Source organism: Pelophylax lessonae (genome assembly GCF_965119305.1).
Source record: "Pelophylax lessonae genome assembly, chromosome: 6".
Classification (NCBI taxonomy): domain Eukaryota; kingdom Metazoa; phylum Chordata; class Amphibia; order Anura; family Ranidae; genus Pelophylax; species Pelophylax lessonae.
Window position 1 is genome coordinate 174,863,900 of NC_138773.1, and position 18,205 is coordinate 174,882,104.

At 43.1% G+C, this 18,205-nt stretch overlaps 1 protein-coding gene across 1 annotated transcript in view; it reads left to right on the plus strand.

The window, feature by feature from the left end:
• SLC29A4 (solute carrier family 29 member 4) overlaps positions 1–10,438 on the plus strand; it is an 88,421-nt gene extending 77,983 nt beyond the window's left edge. The window contains exon 10 of the mRNA XM_082260902.1: positions 9,853–10,438. Within this exon, the coding sequence (XP_082117028.1) occupies positions 9,853–9,995 (143 nt within the window). The 3' untranslated portion in view covers positions 9,996–10,438. The remainder of the gene's footprint in view (positions 1–9,852) is intronic.
• Positions 10,439–18,205: the final 7,767 nt, after the last annotated feature.

Consider the following 18,205-nt stretch of genomic DNA (forward strand, 5'->3'; position numbering starts at 1 on the left):
ATAGTCAACAATGGACTTAACGATGTTGATGATGACAGCTTCAGAAATTAACAATGCTTTGCTTTTGTCCAAATGATTCTTGTCATACTCTGATGCAGGGATCCTCAAACTACGGCCCTCCAGCTGTTGCAGAACTTCCCATGAGGCATTGTAAACTCTGACCTTCACAGACATGACTAGGCATGATGGGAGTTGTAGTTCCTGAACAACTAGAGGGCCATAGTTTGAAGACCCCTGTTCTAATGTATATTTTGTAAATACTTCAATAAAAAATTGTTTAAATAGAAATGTACAGGTAATCCAAATTATATTTTCATGACATACTCTTAAAGCAGTACTAAACTCTTATCATAAAGTTGCACCTACAGATAAGCCTATAATAAGGCTTACCTGTAAGTACCATGAATATCTTCTAAACTTGCACTATTTAGAAGAGATTTGCATCGTCTGCGACTGATTGCGTCACCGCTACATGCCCAGTAGCTCTGCTTGCAGGGCACACTGGGTGTACCTTGAATGCAGAGAGTGCTATGCTGTGATTGTGAATCCCATGCACATGCGTGGGAATGTTGTCATCGTGACCTGGCCATTCAGACAGCTGGGGATCCTGAACCTGGAAGAATGATTGGGTGAAGATTGAAGCGTCGGGCGGCTTTAAAGCGGTTGTAAACCCTGTAACAAAAAAAATAAAAAAATAAAAACCTGCAAGACAAAGGCATAATGAGCTAGTATGCATCGCATACTAGCCCATTATGTTTAACTTACCTTAAAACGAAGCCCCGACACGGACCCCCGGACATCGATGCGGGCGCTGCCATGATCCCTCGTCGTCTCTTCCGGGTTCGGCGGCTCCGGCGCGCTGATTGGCCGGAAGAGACGGCTCCAGCGCGCTGATTGGCCGGAGCCGCGATGACGTCACTCCCGCGCATGCGCGCGGGAGTGATTTTTCCGGCAAGCTCCCGGCAAGTTAATTGAAGGTCCCCCCGGACCTTCAGAGCGCATGCGCCGCTCGCTCGAGCGGCTGCATGCACTGTAAATATCTCCTAAACCGTGCCGGTTTAGGAGATATTATTTGTACCTACAGGTAAGCCTTATTATAGGCTTACCTGTAGGTAAAAGTGTAAAAAAGCGGGATACAACCGCTTTAACACTGAACCCCAGGCAAACATCGAAATACATAGATACTGCTGATTGGACTGTTAAGGAGCAGCAGCAGGCTGACGAGACTCTGCCTACTATACTCTCTCTCCCTCTCTCTAGTTTGCTCTTTGTCTGCACATTTGCAAGAAGCTCAATTGATTAGCTCCCAGTCCTGCCCCCCATCCTCCGTGCTGCTGTAAAGGGTATTGCAAGAGTTGCATTTAAAATAAATGCATGTAATGATTTATTAACCACTTGCCTACTTTGCACTTAAACCCCCTTCCCATCCAGACCAATTTTTAGCTTTCAGTGCTCTCACACTTTGAATGACAATTGCTTGGTCATGCAACACTCAACCCATATAAATTTTTCGTCCTTTTTTTCATAGAAATAGAGCTTTCTTTTGATGGAATTTATTCACCGCTGGGCTTTTTATTTTGTGCGCTATAAATAAAAAAAGACCGCAAATTTTAAAAAAAACGTTTTTTTTTTAGTTTCTGTTATAAAATTTTGCAAATTAGTAATTTTTCTTCATAAATTTTGGCCAAAATGTATACTTCTACATATCTTTGGTAAAAATAACCCAAATAAGTGTACATTATTTGGTCTGCGTGAAAGTTAGAGAGTCTACAAGTTATGGTGCTAATCATTGAAAATTGATCACGCCTAATGTACTGACAGCCTATCTCACTTCTTGAGACCCTAACAAGCCAGGAAAGTACAAATGACCCCCAAAGGACCCCTTTTTGGAAAGTAGACATTCCAATGTATTTAATAAGAGGCATGGTGAGTTTTTTGAAGTTGTCATTTTTTTCCCACAATTCTTTGCAAAATTAATTTTTTTTTTTTTTTTTTTTACAAAATTGTCATATTCAACAGGTTATTTCTCTCACATGGCATATGCATACTTACAACTACACCCCAAAATACATTCTGCTACTCCTCCTGAGTATGGCGATACCACATGTGTGAGACTTTTTTACAGCTAGGCCACATACAGAGGTCCAACATTGAAGTAGCACCTCCAGGCGTTCTCGGAGCATAAAATACACTTTTCATTTCTCAACCACCTATTACACTTTTGAAGGCCCTGGAGCACCGGCACAATGGAAAAGCCCACTAAATGACCCCTTTTTGGAAAGCAAACACCCCAACGTATAATCTATGAGGCATAATGAGTCTTTTGAACATGTCATTTTTTTTCCAGAATCTTTCGGAAAATGTTGAAAAAAAATGAAAACCCCTTTTTTTTTCACATAAAGTTGTCTATTTATAAGATATTTCCAACACATAGCATGTACATAGCAAAAATGACACCCCAAAATACATTCTGCTACTCCTCCTGAGTATGGCGATACCACATGTGTGAGACTTTTTTACAGCCAGGCCACATACAGAAGTCCAACATTGAAGTAGCACCTCCAGGCGTTCTCGGAGCATAAAATACACTTTTCATTTCTCAACCACCTATTACACTTTTGAAGGCCCTGGAGCACCAGCACAATGAAAAAGCCCACTAAATGACCCCATTTTGGAAAGCAAACACCCCAACATATAATCTATGAGGCATAATGAGTCTTTTGAACATGTCATTTTTTTCCAGAATCTTTCGGAAAATATGGAAAAAAAATGAAAACGCATTTTTTTTTACACAAAGTTGTCCATTTATAAGATATTTCCTAACACATAGCATATACATAGCAAAAATGACCCCCCAAAATACATTATGCTACTCCTCCTGAGTATGGCGATACCACATGTGTGAGACTTTTTTACAGCCAGGCCACATACAGAGGTCCAACATTGAAGTAGCACCTCCAGGCGTTCTTGGAGCATAAAATACACTTTTCATTTCTCAACCACCTATTACACTTTTGAAGGCCCTGGAGCACCAGCACAATGAAAAAGCCCACTAAATGACCCCATTTTGGAAAGCAAACACCCCAACATATAATCTATGAGGCATAATGAGTCTTTTGAACACGTCATTTTTTTCCAGAATCTTTCGTAAAATGTGGAAAAATAATGAAAACGCATTTTTTTTACACAAAGTTGTCCATTTATAAGATATTTCCAACACATAGCATGTACATAGCAAAAATGACACCCCAAAATACATTCTGCTACTCCTCCTGAGTATGGCGATACCACATGTGTGAGACTTTTACGCAGTCAGGTCACATACAGAGGCCCAAAATGCAAAGACACATAGCATGCACATACCATGAATTACCATGAATTACACCCCACAATACATTCTGCTGAGCAAAGGGTAAACAAAAGCTTACCTGTAGTTTTAGAAGCGCAGTTGTCCACAGGAGTTGAGTCCAGGCAGCAGGCAGGGACTTGGTCAGCAACAGTGCATGCAATTCTCCAGGCAAGGATACCAGTCCAGTGTCAGTGCATGCGGCAGGCAGAGGCATGATGGTAGTCCTGCAGGCAGAAGTAGGGCCTCTGTCGGGATAGAATGGGGACAGGGGTAGAGGCTTCTCCCACCCAAATCGCTTTGAAGCCTCCGGGATCCAGACCCTAATCTGAGAAGAAGAAAAAAACAAAAAAAATTGTTTTCTTCATCCAGAAAAACAATTCTGGTCCCCTCACATATGTGAGACCCCTGTGGTATGAATCCCACTACTTCAAGAGGCAGGCAAAAATCGTGGTCAAACAGTCCAGGGTCAGTTCCAGAGCAGGCAGAGGTAGGTACAAAATCAGCAGGCAAAGGCATGGTCAAATAACAGTCCAGGGTCAGTTCCAGATCAGGCAGAGGTATGAACAGAATCAGCAGGCAGAAGCATGGTCAAAAAACAGGCCAGGGTCAGTTCTGGAGCAGGCAGACATAGGTACAAAATCAGCAGGCAAAGGCGTCGTTGAATAACAGTCCAGGGTCATTTCAGGAGCATACAGTGGCATAAGGGGTGAAAGCGGAGGACTACGTTTACCATACTAATGATTTAGACAAGTATGGTAACGGCGGAAACAGTCGTCTACACAGAGGCCTGGTTGGGAAGGACACTGGGGACAATAATAGCGGGTGTCTTTTCGAATTCCTGCCTTGGTACACACCCTACATTTTTTCTGCCGTTTTTGGTCTCTTTGTGTGGGAGGGATTTTACTGGGAAAATGGCGTTCAGACAGTCTGCTTATTACGTCAGATCTAATGTTTTCTGGTGGGCCGTTTGGAAATATGAGGGTTGTGAAGATTTCCTCCAGGTAATAAAGGAAGGGTTGGGGGCTATGGCCAAATGAAAAATATAAATTGCTACTTTTTTGTACCAATGATAGGTACGTCTTGTGGGTAGATAGGGTTCCATCATTTGGTCGTTGAAATCCACTCCCCCCATGAATAAGTTGTACTCATGTACACATGTTGGCTTTCGGACTGGGCCATTCCTTCGTCGGGATTCCACATAGTTGTCATTGTGGATCGAAGACAACATGTAGACGTCTCTTCTGTCCCTCCACTTCACAGCCAGAACTTCCTCATTTCTCAGACTCGCCGTCTCCCCTCTTCTCAGCTTGGTGTTTACTAGCCTTTGAGGAAAGCCTTTCCGTTTTTTTCGGACCGTGCCACATGCAGGAGTCTTCTTTCTGTGAAGGTTTCGGAACAGGGGCAAACTGGTGTAGAAATTGTCTACGTACAGGTGGTAGCCTTTTTCAAGGAGAGGGTAAATGAGGTCCCAAACTACTTTCCCGCTTGATCCCATGTAGTCCGGACATTCAGGGGGATGCAGCTGTGTGTCCTTCCCTTCGTACACCCTGAAGGCATAGGTGTACCCTGTGGCTCGGTCACATAGTTTGTAAAGCTTCACACCATAGCGGGCCCGTTTGCTGGGAATGAATTGTTTGATGCCCAGCCTGCCGGTAAATTTCACAAGGGACTCATCCACACATATATTTTGGTCTGGGGTAAATAATTGAGGGAATATTTCTGAAAAATAATTTAGAAGTGGCCGAATTTTGAACAGCTTGTCAAATGCTGGGGAATTTCGGGGAGGGCACTGGGTATTGTCGTTGAAATGGAGGAACCTCATGATCATCAAATACCTGGCCCTGGGCATTACTGCAGAGTAGATGGGCATATGGTAGATTGGTTTGGTTGACCAATATGCTTGCAGTTCGTTTTTTTTATTGAGTCCCATGTTGAAGGTGAGGCCTAAAAATATCTTGAACTCCTCCACCGTTAGGTCTCTCCACTCAAAGGGACGGAATAAAAAGATGTGGGGTTACTCTGGATAAATTGTTGTGCATACAGGTTGCACTGGGCCACAATGGACGTCAGCAGGTCCTCCGTAAAAATTAAACGGAAGTAGTCAATTGGGGCAAAGTTCTCCGTGTTGACCTGGACTCCTGGCTGGGCAGTGAAAGGGGGGATGATGGCTTCTCCTGAGTTGGGAGGAAGCCACAGGGGGTTCCGAAGGGCATAGGGAAGGCTGGCGTTGGTCCTAACCCTTTGGGGGCGAGGTGACACCCCACTTGAGCTTGGCCTTTCTTGCCGAGGCACTGTGGTGCTGGTGGATGGCACTGCGGAGCTGGTGGATGGCACTGCCTCCTCCTCACCAGAACGCCTTCGTTTGGCAGGCGGGCAGTATTCCTCCTCGTCGGAGTCGGTCTGCGTCCCGCTGCTAATGACCGGCTCGTAATTTACTTCGGAGTCAGACTCTGACTCCGAAGATTCCGAAGCAGAAAGCTCCCTGTCCATGTCCTCACTGATGATATTGAAGGCCTCCTCGGCTGAGAAAAATTTTTTTGCCATCGTTGGTGACACTGATGGGCACGGTGACACTGATGGGCACGGTGACACTGATGGGCACGGTTAAACTGGCTCACTGATGGGCACTGTGATGGGCACACTGATGGGCTCTGTGGGCACACTGATGAGCACGCTGATGAGCGCTGTGGGCACACTGAGAACTGGGCACACTGATGAGCACTGGACGGCACTGATGAGCACTGGGCGGCACTGATGAGCACTGGGCGGGCACTGATGGGCACACTGGTGGGCACTGGGCACACTGATGAGCACTGGGCGGCACTGATGAGCACTGGGCGGCACTGATGAGCACTGGGCGGGCACTGATGGGCACACCGGTGGGCACTGGTGGGCACTGGGCACACTGATGAGCACTGGACGGCACTGATGAGAACTGGGCGGCACTGATGAGCACTGGGCGGGCACTGATGGGCACACTGGTGGGCACTGGTAGGCACTGGTGGGCACACTGGTGGGCACTGATGAGCACTGGGAACACTGATCACTTGGCACACTGATGGCACACTGGTGGGCACACTGGTGGGCACTGGTGATCACTGGTGGGCACTTTTTTATACACTTACGGTCTCTCCTCTCCTCACACTGCAGTCTGTGTGTGAGGAGGGAGAGCTGGCAATGAGTGATGATCTCAAATGTTTACATTTGAGATCATCTCTCATTGGATGCCTCGATCGTGACGAATGGCCGCTGTGATTGGCCATTCGTCACGATCTGTGATTGGCTGTGTCCAAGGGACACGGCCAACACAGATTATCCCCGGTGCGCGCTCGCGGAAGCGCGCGGGGAGTCTGTTACTACCGAAGCAATGACAGATGATCTCATATGTTTACATATGAGATCATCTCTCATTGGATGCCTCGATCGTGACGAATGGCCGCTGTGATTGGCCATTCGTCTCGATCTGTGATTGGCTGTGTCCAAGGGACACGGCCAACACAGCTTTTGCCCGATGCGCGCTCGCGGGAGCGCGCGGAGGGCGTGTTTATGGGAGGCCGTTTAAAAACGGCCTCCCGAAAATTCAAGTCCGCGCTGCAGCCGTATATAGGCTGTAGCGCGGATGTGAGCTGGTTAATCAGTACAGAGCTGCAATTGTTTTGTTAATTTGTGTGTGCCGGGAGTTCATCTTTAATACTCGTGCAAGGACATGTGGAGTTTATTTATACAAGATAACTTTTATATTACTAATAAAAGTACTACAGTATGTAAAAAACATATTCCCATGTGAACCGGTTCATATACTCCCTTTATTGTGTGTTTACAGTTAGTGAAATTGATCTTTTTGGGCGGTAGAGAATAGTTGAACCAGCAGCAGCTAGTATTGAGCACAGCAACTGTTGCAATTATATAAACATTTCTGTTATACACAAATCTTCAGAATTGTACATTAGTGCAATAGTTTGTGATGCATTGACTTTACAGTATGTGTAATAATTGCAGTAATCATTTTTAAAACCACACTGCCTAAATACAAAGTGGATTTTAACAGGAATAACAGACTTATTAGTACAGCAACCATATTAAAAGAGAAGTTCAGGTTTCATACACACAAAAAAATGAAAACCATACTCCACTAACTGGATGCAGCATCAATCCAATGCTGAATCTGTCCCCCTCCACCTCTACACTGAGAACTGAGCAATCAAACACTGCTGATTGCTCACTTCTCCCCTCCACCACCAGCTCTCTGCTTTGCCCTTTCAGCGCTCACTGGAGCGCTGGGATGTGCACAGGGGGCGGGAACGGTGGCTCAGTCTCTGAGCGTCTTGCTGAGGGGCTGAGCCAGCTGGTGAATTCCTTCTATAGAGTTGGGATTGATCCAATGCCTGGACCAGCTGAGGGATGTCAGCCAACAATGGACTTTAGCCCACTGTCAGTTGAAAATGGGTCACGGGAGTGCTGAACAAAGTGCACTTCTGTAATCCATTGGAGAAGTAGGGCCAAAAAAGCTTTGGCCATACTTCTTTAACCACTTACCCACTGGGCACTTAAACCCCCTTCCTAACTAGACCAGTTTTCAGCTTTCAGTGCTCTCAGACTTTGAATGACAATTACTCAGTCATGTAACACTGTACCCATATGAATTTTTTGTCCTTTTCTTCACACAAATAGAGCTTTATTTTGGTGGTATTAAATCATTACTGGAATTTTTAAATTTTTTCGCGCTATAAATGAAAAAAGACTGAAAATTTTGTAAAAAAAAAATGCATTTTTCTTTGTTTCGGTTTTAAGATTTTGCAAATGTAGTCATTTTTCTTCATAAATTTTGGCCAAAAGTTATACTGATACATATCTTTGGTAAAAATAACCCAAATAGGTATATATCATTAGGTCTTTGTGAAGGGTATAGAGCATGGGTGTCCAACCTTTTGGCTTCTCTGGGCCACATTGAGTGTAGAGAAATTTTCTTGGGCTGCATATAAAATATATACTATTAGTTAAGGTATATTAAGTAATAAAACGCCGCCCCCCCCCCAAGCACTAATTTAACACAACTAGTGGATGATCCCCTCCGAGGCTGCCTCTGTGGCCGTGCCCCCGACTCGACTTCCTTCCTCCCCAGCAAAAAAAAAAGTTGTCAGGGGGCAGTGGGCCGCATTTCCTACAGTTCTGGGCCGCAAGCGGCCCCCGGGCCGCAGGTTGGACATGCCTGGTATAGAGTCTACAAGCTATGGTGCCAATCATTGAAAATTGATTACACCTGATGTTTCATGGCCTATCTCATTTCTTGAGACACTAACAAGCCAGGACAGTACAAATACCCCCAAATTACCCCCTTTTGGAAAGTAGACATTCTAAGGTATTCAGTAACAGGCATGGTGAGTTTTTTTAAGTTGTCATTTTTTCCCACAATTCTTTGCAAAATGAAGATTTTTTTTTCTTTTCACAAAATTGTCATATTACCAAGTTATTTCTCACACACTGTATAGGCATACTTGCAACTGCACCCCAAAATACATTCTGCTACTCCTCCTCGAGTATGGCGATACCACATGTGTGAGATATTTACACAGCCTGGCCACATGCAGAGGCCCAACATCCAAGTAGCACCTTCAGACGTTCTAGGCTTTCTAGCAAGTAATGCTGCTTTTGTTTGAATAACGTGTATGTCTGTCCAATACTAAAGCAGACCATTTTGGCAATACATACACTTTAACTTGTGTGTCAACAAGAAAACATTATTTCTACCTGCACAGTCCAAGGAAAGGTGGTCCTTGACCTCAGATGACTGACAGACACGTAGGCATCAACCATCCATCAGGATTGGTCTATGGTTTTGTGCATTATCAAGTATCCAAACATCCAGGTTTTGGCTATTAAAACAAGGAGAGGGAAAGGAGGGCAGGCACCTATTAGTACCAGCTCATCTTGGTGGTAAGCACAGAAATCAGAAAAAATTTAATTTATTTAAAATCTTAAATTTAATTACCCCCAGCAAAGGCAGTAATTAAGTAGCAAACAATGTCTTTTTCCTAGTTTTGTATAGAATAGGGAAGAGTTAAAAATGTGCCAAAATGTGTCCTCATGTGGAGACTCTCATATTCTGTCCCTATGTTGCTTGTACAAGAAACAGAGAAATTGGTTGTCAGTATGACTGAAAGGTGCAGACAGTATTAAAGCAATACCAAAAATGCTGATCTCTGGACGATTACTATTAACGCTACAGCAGTGCTTTACTTGCTGTTTAACCCCTTTATCCTAAAATCAACAGCATGTACTGCATATGAAGATGATTGCACTATAGATGATCTATGGATGATTACTATTAACGCTACAGCAGTGCTTTACTTGCTCTTTAACCCCTTTATCCTAAAATCAACAGCATGTACTGCATATGAAGATGATTGCACTATAGATGAACTTTGGTCTCTTTTTATTGAGCAGCTGCATTGCTCTCATGGTTTGTTTGCTTTTAGTCATTTGTTTTCTCTTTTATTCTGCAGGAAACACCATGACTGTGTCGTACATGACTGGACTAATGCTTGGGTCAGCTGTAGCTTATTTTGCCTACAGTTTATCTAGTACTTCCCAAAGTATTTGCTTCCATCCAGAGTCATACAACAGTTCACTGCCTCCAGAGATTTGAATATATGAACCTCAAAATGGGTTTGTTACTACTGAAACATTTGCAATATTTATTTTAATTCTAAAACACATTGTTATTATGACAAATGCCGTTATTAGACATTTCACAAGTGTTGAACTTTTTGATAAAGCCACATTTGTGCAAGCAGATGCACTCAATGGAATATCAAATCTGACAACATATTTACATGAGTATATCACTTTTGTCATTTTGCCAAAGCCTTTTTGTGTAGTGTAATTTTATAAAAGTCTGTGTTTTGTTCAAGTATTGTTGTTTTTCCTTTTCTTAATATGTAACACTCCTACAACAAAAAGTGGAAATTTGATATTTTTTTATAAACAAATGACATCATGCAGATTCATATGCAAACGTAATTGTGGGTTGTATGCCTTGAAAAACTGTAAACAAAAGGATATTTAATCATCAAATTTGCTTGTGTCATATTTTTTTACATTTGCAACGGTGTAGTAAAGGCTAAAATCAAAGTGAGCAATTAGCTGAGACACAAAATGAAAGTAATGTGTGAAAATGAAAAATGTTATACTTTCCTGACGGTAATTTTCCTTTCCTGATGCATAAGCAGGACAGCATACACGTATGGGTATAGGCTCCGCCCCTTGCCCAATCAGCACTGGTTATACTATACAATTGAGTCCCCCCCCCCCCCCAGCGCGGCATTCTCGTAACTAGACTCAAATGCGAAACTCCCAAGGGAGGGACCTGTAGGCCGTCAGGTAAGTATAACGTTTTCAATTTTCCTGACACAAGCATGACAGCATACACGTATGGGATGTAGCACGCCAACAAAACCCATAAGGGAGGGCCATGCTGAAGTTTTTTAATCAACATATCGTTAGACTCATTTAAAACTGAAGTCGACTCCCCTGTTTCCAATGTTGTTTTAATAACGTTGTAATAGGCTAAAAATGGTTTTTAGTATATGAACCTAGTTGGTATCCTGTAAAAATAATTCTGGACCTATGAATTCTGTCCATGAGCACGCCATTTGTCTGATAAAGTGGACTCTGCACTAGATTGATGGATTCTTCTTTGCCCTATAAGCCCCCCTAGGCTACTTTGACCCGAGATGATGCCATCCTACTAGTGGATAGTGAAATTCTTCTTCTGATACCGCCAGGCCTGAAGAGGCCACTGTCTGACCTTCTAGAGAAGGACCACTTCCATGTATTTCTTCCACATCGAGTCCACTACCCAAGCTTGTGGTGACTTAGACATTTCAGTTTGGACATGCTGGAAGGGTGATGTCCTGTTCCAGATGCAAGGATGCAGATCTTTGTATGGTGCTGGAGAAGAAGAAACTAGAGCTATTTTGTTTGATAATGGTATAAGGCAGTTTACCGCTTGACACTTGGATATCTGAAATCCTTCTCCCAGACTTGATAGCCTTAGGAAATACTGCTTTAGTGTCACGGAAAATTTTGAGGAAGTCTTGCTCAGAAGAATGGAGGAGTGGGACAACGTTCCCAACACTAGTTGCACTGCAAGTTCTAAGGGGAAAGAATGTGTACAGGCCTTTCGGAATTGGTTTGCCAATATGTGCGGCGGTCCTTGGACCTCAGGAAGTAAGGACCTGACCAAGACTTGACTAGCACTTAATCCCTTATCTCAGCTTACTTGCAGACATCTAAATCTTTACAGTCGGGAGCAGAGGATTCCATCCCTAAATTCTGTGAGGTTTCCTATGTTCTAGTATACCTGAAGTTTGTAGCAAGTGCCCTGGCTTCCACAGGGTTTCCCCCTAGATTAGCCTTCTTAGTTGGTTTCCCAGCTGCTTGGTCTAACTTGGATGAATTTGCACACACTTGGCCCCACTGTGTAAGGTCTGAAATCTCAGGAAGGAGAATAGGAAGTTCTTGGGCCAAAGACTGAACTTGAAAACACCGCGGCCTGCAAGACCACCAGGACATTATTGCCCTCATCACAGCTGGATGCCTACGGATCCACTGGGTCTGGTGCCTATATAGGCTAACCTGCTGCCCCAACTGGATGTTAGTAGATCCACTGCTTCAACTTCTGGGAGGCTCCTTCTTGCAGGAATAAATTCCATTCATGACCATAGATGTTACTGTCAGGTTGAAACTCATTGAACTGCTTGTTGGTCTAGGGACACATTCTTGACATCCAAGACTTTGTTTCTTACAGTGTCTGACAGGAAGTTCTGGGAAGCCAGAACACAAAGAATGATGATATGAGACAGGTCCTATTGTTGGCAAACCTGAATGGAAGATACATTTGACAATAGGCTAATAATATTGTATTCCTTCTTGCCATAACGATAAGAGATTACCATTACCGTCTGTTTGGAGCATAACTGAGGCCTCCTAGGCTGTGTTGCCCAAACAACTTCAATGCTTGGGAATCACTGCACCCCTGATGTTAGCCACTTTGTCCACCATTGGCATATGTCTTTGACCTTGAGCTAGGAGGTCACTGAGGTGAATACCAAGAAAGTAAATAGATTGTGATGATTGGTATGACAGGAAGCTAATGAAAGCTGAAAAGAATAACTATCTTTAGCCGCCACCAATGGGACTTGTCTCGTATGTCGGGTCATCTTCTCTGGAGTAGGAAGCGAATCTTCCATTACCTTAGACGGTCAAATTCCAATGTTCTCGATCTTACAGTAATCCAACTGACTGCATGCATTGCTGCAGACTACTTCGTAATCATTTGAGACCATGGGATATGAACAGGTGGAATATAGCTAGGACTTGCTCCAAGTGAGAACCTAATACTGTCACCTTCTGTGAGGGCAACTCGACAGTATTCTCCTGAGTGTCCAAAAGGTCATTCCGCAAGATGGCCACTACTGGAAGCAATGTTCTGGAAAAATGTCTTGAGTATGTGGAAAGGCCAAAGGTTGTTGAATGGACCTGAAGTAAAACTCTCAGAAGCATGGGTGTACTGAAAAGCATATGTACACATCAGCTAGCTCTAGAGAAAACTACAGCTGCTTTATCTGATGGTTTGAGTGATTGTTCTCAATAACACCATATGAAGTAAAGCTGGGCTTTCAGAAAGGATCTTGCATCCCCTGCTAACATGAAGACACATCTGGCCAATCTGATGAAAGCTCCTTGGCCCGCTGCTTTTGAGACAGACGTACTCTTTAAACAAACTTAGCTGTCTAATTAGCTTAGAACTGGAGTGTTAGTGTTTTTTTTTTTTTTAGAATTATATACCTACCTGACCCTCACCATGATCATGGCTGGTCTCTGGGTAAGCTCAAGGATATGAGCTACAGGCTTGTGGTCATAATAAATACCTGGAAGTACTGGCTAGGACATTAGCATTAATACACTCTCAGTGGCCGTCCTCACATTCATCTGCAGACATTGAAGCAGCAATCTGACCTATATTCTATTGTGAGCTAGGAATAACCCCTCAGAAAAAGTAATTATCAATAGATGTGTAATAGACAAATTATATAAGGCACTGTAAACTTAAGCAGAGCACTGAACTTCACTCCAGCATTTAGACAGAACAGGTTAATGCATAACAATCATTAAACACATAGCAGCCCTGAACGTATAGCAGCCATCAATGTTTAGCAGCCAAAAGCATGCATTAAACGCATAGCAGCCATACAACACATAGCAGTCATTTATACTGAAGCATTATTAAATCATAAGCAGCAAAAGGAAGGGATAATATACCTCAGACCAATAGCCATGGCAGGATAACCTACACTAGGCCACTGGTCTGCAAAGGTTAAAAACCGCAAAGCCAGGTATTAGAGCATTAAACAGTAATTCAAACCTACAGAGCCAGGCATTGCTAAGTAAATAGGCTACGCATTAGCAGTACTGCAGACAAAACAAAACCTGTGAGTCATTAATGAAACGAACAGAACTATAAACAGCAATTAATCTACTTTGGCAGCCTGACATTTTAACCGCATAATAATCATGACAAGCCTATGGTTTAGCTTACCTACCTGTGCAGCACACATACCTGACTGGCTCTAAAGTGTTGGGAGAGGCTTGATTCCTGAACAGGTGGCCACCAATACACCCCCAGGCAGCTGCCCGGGGCTCCCAGTCGCTACTGCCGCAAGCCGGAAATTATCCCAAGGCCATTTTGCTGCTCCCTGTCGACCACAAGTCTGTCGGGCGCCATCCCCATTGACACATTTATCTGGAAAGGTCAGCCTGCAGTACAGCCACAGGAAGTAGACAAGGAGACATCTGGGAAGGGGGCAGCTGCTCTAACAACAATGCCAGCATTTTGCAAGGGAAACAAAACATACACAGAGGACCGAACTAACCAAATAGTGTGTGGGGCCACAAATCACCAGGGAGGAGAGACTGGATCAGTCCCAACAAACAACAAGGCAGAACTGTTTTACCTTCATCCAGAGACCAGTATCCTGCACTCCAGTACCTGGACCTGGGGGAGGCCTCCCTCGTATAGGCAGTTTACACCCGAATGGAGGGAGTTTCTTCATGTGCAGCTGGCCACATGAATCCGGCAAGGAGAGCGCAAAAATAAAAATCTTCTTTCCATAGTTATAACCGGTTGAACATTTGAGGAACAAAAAGAGAATGCCGCCTTAGGGGATGCGACTCATTTATATAGTATAACCAGTCCTGATTGGGCGAGGAGCGGAGCCTATACCCATATGTGTATGCTGTCATGCTTTTGTCAGGAAAGAAATGATAGGCATTGTGCATGTCATGGCACCTATATTTTATTTTATTTGAAGCCAACCATTAAAATAGGTTTGGGAGCTTGAATTTAATAGATAATTTGATATTATATACAAGTTCTTTCTTGTTATCATTAAAAATTGTACTTCCTAAAAACATTGTTTTGACATTCAGTAAGCAAAACATTTGAAAGTATTGATTTTTTGCCAATGTCTAAGTTATTGTTAAACTGCACTGAAAAAAGATCCTTTGTAGGTCTTTGGGCACAGTCATGTTGAATATTTATATTACAGACACATGTAGGATTTCTTATAGGCTATTAACACTTCCTGTCTGGTTTTACACATATTTAGGACCCTTACGCAATAGCATTTTGCCTCGATACACCTGCAGTTCTTTCTCAGGCAGCGCCACCTATCTCTGCCTTTAATGCAACCATTGTACCTAGGAGTCTGGCTTCACAGTCTATTTTTTAAGTTAAAAAGATTCAAGCTCCAAATCTGAAGAGTAACTTAATAAGGATGCCCAATATTTAGTATTTAGACTGAGGTTAAGATTTAACAGAAAGAAGTAAATAGGATAAGGGTGCTGACAACGGAGGTAGAAGTATGATGCATTGGGCTTGTTTACTGACAATAGCACAGTGGCAGCTAGGATGGGGGAGCCATGCCCTGTGCTATACATCACGACTTTGTGGTTTGGTAACCTGCTAACATACCTAACTATAGAGATAGCATACGCACTGCCAATAGAGGAAATCCCAACTCACGGCTCTGGAGTGCTAGAAGTTACAGTCTACCCAAAAGCGATATATTAGTTATACATAGAGTCTGGCGGATGAAGTCACACAATGGCTTCCTGTATATACTCCCCTCCCACCACCACCTTGGAGCATTACTTTTCATACAGCAAGGATGTACCCAAATTTCCTGTTTAATTTTGCATAATGCAAAATGAAATAAAATACATCAGTGAGAGCAGAAATGTATTTAATTGCTGCTGAAATTCTCGAGGGATAGATATCACCACCAGAGTACAGGAAACAATAAACCACTGCCAAAACTTTTTTTTTTGGATATAAGTGGCATGAGGAAAGGTTGGAACTTTTGTGAAATGTATATTGCTGTACTGTGTATTACTCTTTTAAAGAAATGTATCCTCATTTACTTTGTATCTAACAGGTTGTGCAAAAGGGTAATTGTAAGGGATACTGAGTGCAGGTATCCAGCAACAGCAGGGGTGACCAGTTCAGTGTAGCTGTACTTAGTAAACTGAAGCCAGACTGTTTATTGTTAAAATTAGATTTATTATTAATTACAAAATGTGTACTAACGGGGGGGACACCGATAAACAGGGTAAGACAAGAAAAGGGGGCCAGAACTAGGATGAGGAACAAAGGGAGCATATATGAAGTAGCAAGGTACTGAAACAGAATCACAGTAGAAATCAGAATCAGGATCAGGAGCAAAGCATCAATACCAGGTACAAGGCACACAGGCAGAACACTGTGCCAGTGAAGGAAGTTAAGGAAGGAATAACCATGTCAAGCATGCAGGACGCGGCTCTCCTAACACAACGCGTATGAAATAGGCAAGTTCAGCCAGTGCTACTCTATTAACCATGCCCCGTTGATGAATTCTGCACCGCCCACCAGAGCTTGACATTGTTACTGCTGGATCAGTTAGTTTGGATGCCAGCACCCCCACATGTGAGAACCAGGGAGAAAGAGCTTTTTCTATTGCTTTAAATGGCAGTTCAAGCTTTTTCAGGTCAAAGTTAGGATAGGGGTTATATGCCTTCCAGTAGCCAGCATCAGGTAAAGACTGATTACTGGGATCAGCTGGCTACTGGGAGACACCCACTGGAACAATACCCTTCTGCTCGCAGCTGGCTACTGGGAGACACCCACTGGAACAATACCCTTCCGCACGGAACCATTCCACCAGCAGGTGCTCCAGGTCCTGATAGTAATATTGCCAATATGGTCTGCTCTAATTGGTAAATGAAAGATACTTTGTAGATAACACAAATAACTCATGACCTATGAGTCAGAGGGACCCCAGCGAAGGACAACAAAGAAAAAGATCCTGTCTTTCGCAAATGTCCGAAGCCACAAGGTTCTACCTGCGGAACAAAAAAGTCACTCCAATCTGTACTTGGAAAAAGCCACTGACAAAGTATAACCTTTACCCTTGAGAATTCTAGTTGGATTAGGATTATTTTGAGATGTCTCTAGCTAAGAGTATGCCAATAAAATTTGTGTTTTAACTACAGAAACTTTTCATACTCTAAAAACACTCAACTATTACACATTTTGCCCACTGTTGTACACTTCAGCACCTGTCTCCTGCTAATACTTCCCGCTGTCATATCCTCTGCACTTCTGTTTTGCACATAGGGCTCACTGTCCAAAACATCTGCATTCCTATACAAACGACCTACTGTCCTAACCTCTGCACTCCTCTCTAGCACATCCTAGCTACTGTCATATTCTTTCTAATGTACTCCTGCAGATACTACCCATGGTCATACCTTTGGAATTCCTCTAAAGCACATACCACCCATTGCCATACCCTCCCTATTCCTCCTGTGCAAATACTGCCTGCTATACTATTTGAACTCCTCTCCCACAGACACTGTGATACCCTCCAGCTGCCTTCTCCTGCACATACTGCCTGCTGTAATAGCTTTTAGCATTCCTGTCCCGCACACAATAACCACTTTTAAATCCTTTCCACTCCTGTCCTGCACATACATCACATACCCTTCACTTGCTGTCTGATGGTATACCCTCCCCACTCCTCTCCTGCACATAAAATAAATGTACACTATATTGTCAAAAGTATTGGGACACCTACCTTTGCACTCACATGAACTTTAATGGTATCCCAGTCTTAGTCCGTAGGGTTCAATATTGAGTTGGCCCACACAGTGCAGCTATAACAGCTTCAACTCTTCTGGGAAGGCTTTTCACAAGGTTTAGGAGTGCAAAAGAAATGTTGGCTGGAGGGAAATTCCTGTATAAAAATACTGGCACCGTCCCCAAACAGAGTAAAAAGTACAAAGTATGTTCCAGGTCATAAGAGAAGAAAGACGCTGGAAATGGGGGATTTGGATGTGCCCAAGACAAATAAATTCTTACAAAAGCTAAAAACAATAAATGTTTTAATTGGTAATACAAAAAAAAAAAAATACACAAAAATGTAGTACAGTAAAATTCCTGCACATATGCATGTATAACTACAATCCTCATATAAAGGTGTTGGATGAACTCTGAAAGAGGTGCGGATCAACGCATTTTGCCAACACTACAGGCTTCTTCAGGATCCGACTTCTATTTTGTATACACCTTATATTAGATAAACAGCACATAATAAATACATAACTTGCACAAGTAATAATGTACAAGTAAGGCTTTTCTTTTTTTCCAAAATACCAGGTACTCTTCCATTGGTACTCTTTCTTATGTACCAATATACCGTTAACCAGTTGCAAACTGCCCTATAGCACATTTACTGCTACAGGGCGGCTGTGCAGGAT